This window comes from Myxocyprinus asiaticus, chromosome 27, assembly GCF_019703515.2.
Source record: "Myxocyprinus asiaticus isolate MX2 ecotype Aquarium Trade chromosome 27, UBuf_Myxa_2, whole genome shotgun sequence".
Taxonomy (NCBI): Eukaryota; Metazoa; Chordata; class Actinopteri; order Cypriniformes; family Catostomidae; genus Myxocyprinus; species Myxocyprinus asiaticus.
The window spans coordinates 35,453,339-35,466,466 of NC_059370.1; the positions used below are offsets into that span (position 1 = coordinate 35,453,339).

The window sequence follows — 13,128 nt, forward strand, 5'->3', positions numbered from 1 at the left end:
TAGAGTCATATCATGTGAGTGGTCATGATTTTATACATATGTTTCAAAATTACAATTCATTTCTTTAGGAGTAAAAGACTACTTGCCAGTAACTAAAGAAATGGACATGAAACATTGAGTTGAGTTTAAATTATATATTTAGCTTACTTGTAAAGATTGCACAGTGATCCCAAAAGTTGGAAAGATAATTTGCAATAACCGGATGACTGGTCTGATATGTTTTAATCCCCTGATGTGCGGTTGTTATTCAGAAATATCACACCACTAGATGGCGCCAATGACCAATCAGAATGGAGCATTCAGTGTAATAATTTGTTTTAACGTCGAACCAGGTGTATTTAAAGAAATTCACTGTCATTCCTTTCAGAGAAAACACTCCTCCTTTCTACACAAAATGAGATTATAGAATGCAACAGGTAAATATACAGATGTGCAGTGTTGATGAGTGCGCTTTCCACCTGGATCAGAGTGGTGAAGTGATGTACAGTTCTAGTAAAGCATATCAAACCATGGTAGTCTGCTGCATCCTCCATAACCTAGCACTCAGAACAATACTGCAAGATGATTTGCATAATTACTCAAGTATATTGGATGCTAAAACAATATAGTCATTGTGTTTAAATAAACAATGCTATCAGCGGGTCCAATTAATTCATAGAGGATTCCACCTATTGTGGAGTGATTTAAAAGGCAAGCACGATAACAACTTTGTTAATAAGTGGTGATAATAACTCATCAATTATGACTCTAAATGTAAAGCAAAAAGCTTTTAAGATTTAATAGAGACAGAAAATGAAAACAACAGTGAGAAAGACTAGGATAAAACAAAGAGGGATAAAAAAAGCTGGGAGTGTTTTCAAAGGAAGAAATATTCAGAACACTCATTTTACAAAGCGATTGGGTGATACTGAATTAACGCTGCATTTCATTCTTTAATGCTTTTAAAATGGGTCACTAAACAGTCGTGTTGCATGGTGCTCTCTTACAAACTGTTGAGTGGGAAGAACTGTCAGTGTGCAGTGTTGATTACAAACAGCGAAAAGGGTAGCATATTAACAGTCAAAACGACTGTAACTATTTAGTTCATTAAAGGTGCTTTTTTTTGCCAATGTGTGAACGGCTTGTAACGCAACTTAAAAAATTAGCCCATCCCGGACTTCCTAGGTTGCCTATTAAAGCCTGTAGACTGATTTTCATGCGAAGGGAGCGGGTCGCTTTTGCCGGGAAAATCCAAAGGATGTGACGTTTAGCGAGCTCCCAAGAGCCTTGCCTCAGTGCTTCCGCTATTTAACAGTGTCAACAGACAGTCTGCAACACTATGTAACGTTATCTTAGAGATGGAATCCAGCAAACGGCCGGCTCAAACACAACACTGACTCCTACACAAACTCAGAGTAAGCCAAAAAAAAAAAACATTTACTGAATCCCAATCTTCTCTTTATACTAAAAGTCAGGTTAATGTCAATGTTCATCTGTAATTATTCAACAAGGTAAACTACAATAACACATGAAATGAATGCTAGACAATGTTCAAGATAATGCAAAAAGACCCATTCATTAGTGTAATGTAACTTGGTTATACAGAAAATATATACAATCAATTATTATAAAACAAAAGCGCATCGATATATCAAAATGACAGTTGTGATGGAATCACATCAATACTTAACTGTGTCAACATATTTATAATGTACAGTCTATTTTATAAACAGCTACTGTCATCATCCACCAAATTTAGCTAACAGCTATTGATAAAGCTGGCTAGCTAGCTAACGCCGACATAGGCTATTGTATAAATGCAGTCAATGTATCATGCAAAGAAAAGTGATTACTTCAATCTACAGTCTCGCATAGGCAGACCTATATCCACACTTTGTTTTAGCCCTGTTCCAGCACTGGAGAGTCAAATATAATATACAGTCTCAAAGTTTGTAGTAAAACAATCATAACTGTGTAATTTTAATTATGCTACCTTATCTGTCATCATGATGCCGGTGAATCACGTTCAGTCTCTTTGTTTTGGTCATGCTCGCTCGCGTCCCTATGGAGTGTGTGCACATGATCACGAGCAACAGGCTGCTGTTCACTTAAAGGCCACAGGTGTCATTAATAACAAGGGTTTCTGTATCTTACATACTGCACCTTTAAACATTTGAACTAGAAACACAGCATCAAATGGACAGCAATTATGGGTCTAAAAGTGCAGAGCAGTTGCCTGTTAGAGCGATAGAGAGTTCAGTACACACTGTAAACAACCTGCTAACTGTCCTGTATGCATGTAAAGATCCTTGCCCACTCGCTCTCTCCAGTGCATCTGTTATCCAGCAACATCAACACCAGGGGGGCGGATGGAGGGGGGGGGCTGGGCATCTAATGGAGTGCCAGAGCTAATGAGATGAATCTATCCATTATAATGCTTTAACAAGAGTAAATCTGCATGGTTGATAATTAGTCCACGCCCCTGCATTAGCTCCACTTCTCTAAGGAGCGACTCTGTCTTGTGTTGCCAGAGGACATCAGAGCGGCTGAATGTATTATGCTCCAGATGCTGCAAATTTTCATCATTTGGATGTGTTTACATCAGGAAGCGGATTGATCAGGCACAGTTATGGTGGATAAGAGCATGGCATAATGACAGGCTGGAAATTGCTGCCGTTGTTCAAAAAGAAACCCCATTAAGTAGCTCCCAGTTGCTAAGCAGACACATACGCCGCAACTATTTAGAGCGGCTGTAAAGTGACAGAGGAAATGAGGCATTGTAAGATTCACAAGAACACACTTGTAACTCAGTGAGTATAATCAAGGGCTTAAAATTTCAGACAGTTGCTAATTGCACAGAGCAACCAAGACCAAGAGTTTGTAGCCAAAGTTACTGCCGTGTGTACTACGATATCTTGTTTTTATCTTTTGTCACCCTTATATAAATCAGAGCAGAGAGAAGACAAGAAACGATTTGGCAGGAAGAAAATATTGAAAACAGTATTAAAACTTGCATCAGCCGAATAAGCACCACAAATCAATTTGTTGGAGCATGTATACAAGTTTCAGAATTTTTTATTTTATTATAATCATTATCAAGGGGCAAGAGTTGACCCCTGAAATTGATTTTCAAAGACATTTTTAACCATAATTAGGGATTTTTATAATACAGATATCGCAAGCTTCAGGCCATTGTGCCAAGGCACTAAATCCATTATCTGATGTAAAAATTTGTGATTGAACGCTAGGTTTTTTAAATGGCCGATAATGGTCAATCACGATATCTGTGGCGGAGGGTAGCCAAAAATTGCAAATAGAGACTTAAATATTTATCTTTTTAAAGCGATCGATGTCGATTTAGAAGACATTGATTTAACAGCTGGTGTCGTATGGATGACGTTTAAGATAACTGTCTGTGATTTTTAGAGCTTCAAAAGAGAAATCGCCATCCAATTGCATTTTAAGGACCTACTAAGCTAAGATATTTTGCTATTTTCCTTCAAATGTGTTCTGGTGAAGAAAGAATGTCATACACACCTGGGATATCATTAGGGTGAGTAAATAATGAGAGAATTTTCATTTTTGGGTGAACTGTCCCTTTAATTTCTTCAGCATGCACTAACCACAAGGCCACGGCTCTGACATACTATAATGTCTTAAAAAGCCCTTCTCCATCCTCTGCAGAATGATTAAACACCACTACAGTACTGACTTCCATTTGAGCAGCTGGATTTTGAGTGACTAAATATTTGGTGTATTGTGAATATAGCTCATCTGAGCCTTTCTCAAATTACGCCTTTCACAAGAAAAAAGTGTTCTGAAATAGGCAGATTAGATTAGCGCTAGGAAGCTTTGATCTAAAGCTTGCTGGCTAGCTTTGATCTGCACAAGCAGCTCTTCACCATGACCAGAACACAATTTGAGCCCATTTCACTTCCATTTGTATCAATTCTACGGGTGCGTACAACGATGAGAAGCTCTGCTCACCATCACTTGCTGCCATTTATCCGTAATCAATGTCACTTCAAGCCATGAATGTCGGCAGTGTTCCGGAGGGAAGAATGACCATCAAGGGCCTGAAGTTCTCAGCGGCTGACTTCAAATGGAGATGACATTTATGCAGAACAGCATGTTTAGAAATACACAATGGTTGATTCTTAGAATTATGAAGTATTCATCATATCATAGATAGTACCAGCTTAGAATTGGTATTAGTGACAAAACTGGACACCATTCTCAAAAGTGGTGTGGTGGAGTGTTAAAGGGGTAGTTTACCCAAAAATGAAAATTCTGGCATCATGTACTCCCCCCTTGTTTTTCCAAACCTGTATGAGGTTGTTAATGGAACAGTACTGGTTCAATGCCCATAAGAACAAGCGGTCAAATTTATGACTTTGAAAAAGGCATTTGACTCCAGGTTGCTTCAGGGAGAATTGGTGGCATTGGTGTGGAATTCTATGGTGACATTGTGTGAAAGTCTGAAACAAACTCTACTGGCCCTGGTCGTATAAGGGTGAGTGTATTCTAAAATGCTAAATAGGAAAAGGACGGCCTTATTAACATAATTAATCTGATCCAATTAAGTCTATTTGACAACATGAAACATAAGGTAGCACCTCTCCTTCTTAAGATCCCATTTTGTTCAGTTAATCATAATTCAATTCATTAATACACCACTAACATTAGAATGAATATGAATAGGTCCAGTCTTTGGCTGAGACAACCTGTGTCAGAAAGGCTTATAAATTCCCAGAGCATTACTTATCAAGTCTCAGTCTGAAGGTCATCAGCGCCAGACAGAAAGGCATGTCTCAGGATTGGCATCTAACCAGCAACTCTGTCTTTCACATATTGAATATCCATACTCTAAGGTGATAGCCATAACTGTAAAAAGATATGAGCCAAAGTATTGCTGTTTTGAATACAATGACACAGTGTTAGGTTCTGGTTAAATTTGACTATCATTTATGAAATACATAATGAAAGAATTATGTAGCTTAGTTCAAAAACTCCAATAACTAGATTTGTACATTTTTTAATGAAAATGTGAGTGGTGCTTGCCCGTTCAAAACTTGATGCCACAATGCTAGGGTGTTCTAGGTGGTTGCTTACTGACCTGTGTCAAAAGAGCCCACCCCCTTGTATAATATTGTGGTCCCTAGATTTGGCTTGGTCCCTTCTTTATTGTAAGTCTATCTGAATTGTTTTCCATTTTACTTAGATAAGTGATAGCACACCTCTCTAACAATCTGCACAATTTGAGGCATCATTCATGTCCATAGCACAAATCAAAAAAGTTTTAAAGTTTGGTCAAATCCCTAATCCTACAAAAGCATAAGCAATATTGATTGCATGATTTATTTGGTCATTGGATTGCTTTCTGCTTCAAAAGCAAAGTAGGTCGAGGTCGTCTGAGAGGAAGCTATTAAGTGTACCTGGAGGTAGGTTGGATCTCTTTCTCTTCTTGCTGTTTTCTGTTCCGTTTTCGAGAGGACACTCAGAAACCAGAGGCCCATTGGAGCCGTTGAATTGCAGGGGTTCGTTGTTCGTGGCAGGGTCAAAGGGCAGCGGATTCAATCCTGTGGAGCGAAAGAACATATAACCATGGTAAGATGTTCCCCATTGGCTATGTTCACACAGTCAGTGTTTGGGACTGATAATTGTATTTACTAACATGTGAGATTCTTGAATTGTCCTGTTTATACAATATATTACAGGAGCAAATTGAATACTGTGAACAAATAACCAAAGTCAAGCACTTCGGTGAAAAAAGAGAAATCCAGTAACTAGCTCTTGCTTGAAATAACTCAGTGATCAAACTCTTGCCATTTTGTATGCAATATGCATCAGACAGTGAGTTAAAGGTTCATGGGCATGCCGTCTGAAACTAAACTTACCAAGAGTGAGGGAAAACCCTGATTAAAAGTTTTATCTATTCCAGCTTCTGTCTTCGCTAAAGAAGAGAATGACTCATCGAGTGAGGACAAAGATTTGGCCCTTTAAGGCTAATTTAATGGTGCAGCTTAATTTCAATGACTGCATATTTATGGTCTGAATGCCAAAAAGACAGAATTATCCACACACACACACACACACACACACGCATATGCATGCTCTCTCTCTCTCTCTCTCTCTCTCTCTCTCTCTCTCTCAGTCTTTATTAACCACTTTGTGAATGCCATTAAAGAAATTGACTGCAGGTTCTGATGCTAAATTAGGAAAAGATTTTGAGACAACAATCAATACCCAAGAACTACCTGCATTTCCATTCCAGAGAAAAACATCCACAAGAGGATTAGACAAAACCATTCAATCAATGATGGATTCAGTAATAAAAACCCCAATATAGCCCCACATCCAGGATGCAAAAGATAATTTCAGTGAATGTTTACACTAATACATCAGTTACTTTCTGCCCTAGTACACAGAGCATGCTACGTGCTGTTTAGAATTCAGAATGATGTCTGAGATATGCATACCAGTCTGTTTTCATGAAATATTAATCTCATCTCTAGGTTTATATTGTTTTGCTTGGCATTATTTGCCTGAAGGATACAGCAGCGTGGGGCTGGGGGGATGCTACCCCATATCACAGTGGCCACACCTCATGATAAGAGAGATAATGAGAGAGAGAGAGCGAGAGAGAGAAAGACAGAAAGAGCAAGACTGACACTGAGTTCAAAGGGCAAAGCTCAAACTCTGCACCATAATCTGCATCTGCCCTCTGCAGTGCGCAGTGACAGCAGCGCCCAATACATTTATTCTCTCCAACATCGCACTGTGAGAGAGGGCAGTCTTGTAGAAAAAGCGAAATGGATGCAACAGAGTGTGAAAAAGCATATAAGTATAGAGGGATATGAAATTTTGTACAGAAGAGTAGCACTGCAGAATGACAGCGCAAGAAATGACAGAAAAACAGGAAGACTGAAGACTGATTTAAACAGTGCTAAACAATGCTTCTCTTTCTCCCTCTCTGGCAGATCCCTGGCAAGCTACAGCAGGAGTGAGAATTCCTTGGCATGTAAGGGGTTGTTAATGAGATGATGTAATGATTCACTGAGTAAGCGTCCAGGTCAAGGCTGTGAATTACAACAGTCACTGGGTGAAATGTTGAATATGTAAGATATATTCAAAATTAGGCCTCATTGTTGACACTATATAGCTAAGAAAAATGTGGTAATCTCCAGGCATTTACTTGGCTAATTAATTTTCCTGAAGGCCGTGCCAGTGGACTAGCTTGCGACATGCAAATATAATAGTGTTAATATGGAGAAAGAGTGTCTCTAGTTTAAATCTCTGTGGCACAAGTAAGAAACGTATAAATTTGGATTCATTTCTCTGAATCACTCGAAATGTTCCAAAAATCGTTTAAAAAATGTTGCTGTTTATAATTATGCATTAATACATTGGTACACAAAAATAAACAAAGATTTTATTCTATGAGAACAAAGATTTTAGATTGGACATCAATTGGCAATCCCACACAGTATTAATATTGTTTAGATAAAAAATATCTATATTTAGAAATATCATTCTAAATTATGTGCAGAAAGCATGGTTAAATGGGTGAATAATCTGTATCCCACTTTATTTTTAGTGGAAATTCACTGGTTAAACATTCACTCATTGCACTGTAAAATTATTAATGTACTGTTTTTGTTGGTAAAACTGCTTGTAAATGTGGTTAGAAACACAATATTATTAAAATGATCAGACGAGAAACCAGAAACATTACAAACTGCAATTCACTGCAAAAAGATTCACTAATAACATTTGACAAGTAAAATCATTTTATTTCAGATGGACGGGATAATAAAGTGGCTGGAGTAGCTCTACAGCGCATTAGCAGGAAGATGTCGGGATTCAACTCATCCAATCACAACACAGCCTCCGCTTTATAAGCCTGCTAAGCTGCCTCTCATTGTTTGCAAACTTCTTTGTTTTCAAAGCCGTCACTGTTAGTGAAACTGACAATCTTCTTATTTAGTTACAGTACAAGCTAAGATTTGAGTCTGCAGACAGACAACGGGTGAAAGACAAACTGGCAAGAGCAGCATGGTGGCCCGTGGCCCTTGCGTGACCCCTAAAAGCTCTCCAGGTGCTCTGTGCTTATAGATCTCTGATACCACAATGATAGATATTTCCACCGCTCGTGTTGCACAAACTCTGCTTATGTGCACAAAGATGAACCCTCCCTCTATGACAGAAAATGGTAGAATAAACACTAACAGTTCAGACAAAGGCTATGTATTTTAAAAAGGCAGGTAAAAATAGCTCATCAAGTCGATAAATGAAAGCACACCCAGTTCTACTGAGTAAGAGCAAAAGATAACTGAGACTGAAACCAATCTGAAGAACTCGATACCTGATCACAAGCAGCAACCCAAAAAATAAAGAAAGAAAAAAATAGAAGTCAGATTACGAAAAGCAGACAAAAAGGGAATTAGGTTGCTTTTCTGGCTGTGACACCATTCTCTTGCTACAGATGGTGATGCTTCAATAGAGCTGCTGATGAGAATTAAATGAGTATTATTGTTCAGGTTCCTGTTGGCCACAGTGGTGAAAGAAGGATGCAGATCACATACTCAGTGCAGCAGCAGGAGAACTTGCAAAACACTCTCTTATCTTGGAAAGAGAGAGCGAGAGATGAAGTGGAAGATGAGAAGCAATAGATGTGGGGTGGGTGATTGGGGGAGATTCCGCCAGAATTTCCAGCTAGCGGAATCTCAAGCGATTCTAAGTAGGAGACTAGCAGACAGCCGGCGGCCTCTGACATCAAATGAGACTCATGCATTTATGGATGTGTTGAGGCAACGTTTTGATAAATGTTTCTCTATCTGTTACCTAAGACAAGCGATTCCCTAATGTGTTTACAGGGGAATTTTAAACATCTCACAGCATCCTGAGGCAGAATCACGCAATTCTCTATCAGGTGTGGCTTGGTGAAATCGCTCATTCAGCCCCTATGTCTTTTTCTTTGGTTCTCAACTTTGTTCAAACACATTTCCATCACAACGCACCACTGCACTTTTGAGGAATGACGCGTTGCCTCGCCATCGGGCATCCTGGGCTTGATTTGGGAGAAGACTGCTGTGTGCTCATAAACAAGACAAGACAAACTGTCTGAGGGAGAAACACAATCGCCTATCTACTCCTCAACCTACAATCCAACTGGGATTGTCTCTTTGTGAAGAGGGGAAAGTTTACTTTTTTATTCTGTTTTCTCTCTCTCTCTCTCACTCTCTGTTCATTACAAGTCTCAGAGCACTGCAGGGACCAAAACCCCTGACATTCATACATGACTGGATATTCTAAATAATGCAATTCTTTGTGTTTTCCCTCCAGAAGGTGTTATGTATGTTATCACAAAACAACTACGTCCAAACTGAGTCTGAAGTACATCCGATTAACACTTTTTATTGATTCACAAAATAAAACAGAAAAGCAAACATATATACAGGTGCATCTCAATAAATTAGAATGTCGTGGAAAAGTTCATTTATTTCAGTAATTCAACTCAAATTGTGAAACTTGTGTATTAAATAAATTCAATGCACACAGACTGAAGTAGTTTAAGTCTTTGGTTCTTTTAATTGTGATGATTTTGGCTCACATTTAACAAAAACCCACCAATTCACTATCTCAAAAAATTAGAATACATCATAAGACCAATAAAAAAAACATTTTTAGTGAATTGTTGGCCTTCTGGAAATTATGTTCATTTACTGTATATGTACTCAATACTTGGTAGGGGCTCCTTTTGCTTTAATTACTGCCTCAATTTGGCGTGGCATGGAGGTGATCAGTTTGTGGCACTGCTGAGGTGGTATGGAAGCCCAGGTTTCTTTGACAGTGGCCTTCAGCTCATCTGCATTTTTTGGTCTCTTGTTTCTCATTTTCCTCTTGACAATACCCCATAGATTCTCTATGGGGTTCAGGTCTGGTGAGTTTGCTGGCCAGTCAAGCACACCAACACCATGGTCATTTAACCAACTTTTGGTGCTTTTGGCAGTGTGGGCAGGTGCCAAATCCTGCTGGAAAATGAAATCAGCATCTTTAAAAAGCTGGTCAGCAGAAGGAAGCATGAAGTGCTCCAAAATTTCTTGATAAACGGGTGCAGTGACTTTGGTTTTCAAAAAACACAATGGACCATCACATCATCACAGACTGTGGAAACTTAACACTGGACTTCAAGCAACTTGGGCTATGAGCTTCTCCACCCTTCCTCCAGACTCTAGGACCTTGGTTTCCAAATGAAATACAAAACTTGCTCTCATCTGAAAAGAGGACTTTGGACCACTGGGCAATAGTCCAGTTCTTCTTCTCCTTAGCCCAGGTAAGACGCCTCTGACGTTGTCTGTGGTTCAGGAGTGGTTTAACAAGAGGAATATGACAACTGTAGCCAAATTCCTTGACATGTCTGTGTGTGGTTGATGCCTTGACACCAGCCTCAGTCCATTCCTTGTGAAGTTCACCCAAATTCTTGAATCGATTTTGCTTGACAATCCTCATAAGGCTGCGGTTCTCTCGGTTGGTTGTGCATCTTTTTCTTCCACACTTTTTCCTTCCACTCAACTTTCTGTTTACATGCTTGGATACAGCACTCTGTGAACAGCCAGCTTCTTTGGCAATGAATGTTTGTGGCTTACCCTCCTTGTGAAGGGTGTCAATGATTGTCTTCTGGACAACTGTCAGATCAGCAGTCTTCCCCATGATTGTGCAGCCTAGTGAACCAAACTGAGAGACCATTTTGAAGGCTCAGGAAACCTTTGCAGGTGTTTTGAGTTGATTAGCTGATTGGCATGTCACCATATTCTAATTTTTTGAGATAGTGAATTGGTGGGTTTTTGTTAAATGTGAGCCAAAATCATCACAATTAAAAGAACCAAAGACTTAAACTACTTCAGTCTGTGTGCATTGAATTTATTTAATACACGAGTTTCACAATTTGAGTTGAATTACTGAAATAAATGAACTTTTCCACGACATTCTAATTTATTGAGATGCACCTGTACAACAAATCAAGAGTGTAAAGTACATCAAACACCCCATGGTATGTGAGAATTCCCCCACTCTTTATTCTTTTATGCACTTTGTTGGGCCCTGTTCCAAATGCTGGCCTTAGCTCTTGCGGTTCCCTTCCGAGTTCACACTTTGATGATGTAGTGCCATTGTCGCGTAGCAGCATCCTGCTGTGAATGTGAAGTTTTCAGTGCAGGATTGGCAAAAAGGATGTATTAAGAGCACATAGCAGCAGCAAAGATTAAAAATTACAAATGGGACATCCTTCGATATTGTGGACTTCATGGACACATGCAAGCGAAGTCCACACGTCTGTCTATGTCTGTCTGTTTATATCCCAATATCATGCCCTGCCCAGCAGCCTCTATCTAGCAGACCAGGCAAGTTTTTTACTGTCAAAACTCCTCTCAGGTATGAAAAATGCTGCATTTATTCTTGTAAATATGGTGGCTGCCCTCATTGTAAAAGCGTCTCATTTATACCAGTCTGATTCATTAAGCTGGCTTTGGAGATCAATTCACTCTCAGGGTCTCTAGGGACAGAGCAAGATAGAAAGAGAAGATAGAGCAGACAGAGACATACTAAGTAGATATATTAACTAAAGAGGCAGAAACAGTGAAATTCACTGTTTTGAGGCATTACATCACACGGCAGTCCTTCAGGGCTCCACTCCGAAGAGCTCAGGTCTTCCATTCACAAGTAGAAGGATAAAGTTGCTAATCTGGTCCAAAAACCACTTCTCTTCTTATGTGAATGATTCTCACGATATCCAGTGAAAACAAATAACAGTAGGCTGGTGGCAGAAGGGGATTTGGAGGTTGAACGCAGAAGCGGTGCAGAGACTGCTGTGAATGATTTTGAGAGTTGGCAGCAGATATCAGACACTTGATGCAGAGAAATCTGATGAATTCAAAGCAGAGGTTCATTACAGGTAATTAGACGAAAACAAGAGGAAATTTGTCAAGAGCTCGAGAGACGAAAAACAGAGAGTCCAACAGCCAAACACAAGAAGACTTAACATTCCTGAAAATGATTCCGTGCCCTGAAAGAAAATACGAAACTAAACAGCACGAAAATTATTATTTGTACACATGAAAGAAAGTCCAGGCCATGACCAGATGCTTTTCACAGCAAAAAAAACAAAAACAACAAAATCCACATTGTCTCATTATCTCAAGTCTCTAGTGCTAACCTGTCTCACAGTCTTAGTCTCAGTGGTTCATTGATCCCATCAATGTTGAGCTGCAGGTGACAGTCAGCACAACAGCTGTGAACCAAGTCAATTAACACCAGCCAATGGACAACACTGCATTATTCACAGCTGGAATAAATGAGAATCAATAAAAGTAATGACAATGACAGACTGAGGTCTCGTGCCTCCTGCTAAAGTCTGTATTAGTAAAGCAGCAGAACACGTCTTGCATCCGCACTCTAGGGCTTTACAAAGAAACCAATGCCAGAACTTATGTTATATTGCATGAATATGCACAAAACACACTCATACAGCCGTAGACTTAGCACCTCCTGGTGTGGTGAGCTGTGTTTTGCACTGAACACATGCCATAGGCACCGCCAAATTAGTTGGATCTATGGAGTAACTTAGATAATAAAATTTCTGAGGATCGGAGATAAAACTGATTTTCCCTGGAAGACAGTGCAGTCTATGTATGCTGTTGTGTACAGTTCAGCGGTTGGAAAGAAGCTGAGGTTTCTCAGGCTCACTGTATTAAAGGCAAAGGTGGCCTCTGTTCAGATGCTGCCTGAGGAACATCTACAGGGACTGAATTCAAAAGAGGCAGGCTCAGAAAACAGTATATTTTCTTTGAACGCATGTTATGCAGAGCTACTGTAGGCTTGTGTTTAAAGTGGTGAGGTGGTAAACCAAGGGCTCAAGATGAGAGTGTATTTAAAGATCTCAGGGATATAAAGAAGAAAGTATTGTGGACCAAAGTCATGAGTGAGGTGAACTGAGGTGAAGTCTAGTCTCAGTGTGCATAAGCTGGCATGCACAGACCACCCAATTCTTTCACTGACCATCTGAGTCATATTGTATACAAACATGGCAAGCAATTCCTTGATGTGGTAAGCAATGATCTGACTGTCTGGCTTTATGAAACAGGAGTTGGG

General features: G+C 39.5%; 1 protein-coding gene across 8 annotated transcripts in view; it reads right to left on the bottom strand.

The window, feature by feature from the left end:
• Window positions 1-13,128, bottom strand: part of LOC127418360 (ecto-NOX disulfide-thiol exchanger 2-like) — a 246,547-nt gene that overhangs the window by 101,911 nt on the left and 131,508 nt on the right. For 7 of the 8 annotated variants that reach the window (XM_051658962.1, XM_051658960.1, XM_051658955.1 and 4 more), the window contains one exon: window positions 5,415-5,558. In XM_051658962.1, coding sequence (XP_051514922.1) covers window positions 5,415-5,558 — 144 coding nt within the window. Of the gene's footprint in view, window positions 1-5,414; window positions 5,559-13,128 lie in introns of those variants that run through there. The other variant, XM_051658961.1, reaches the window with a different exon arrangement.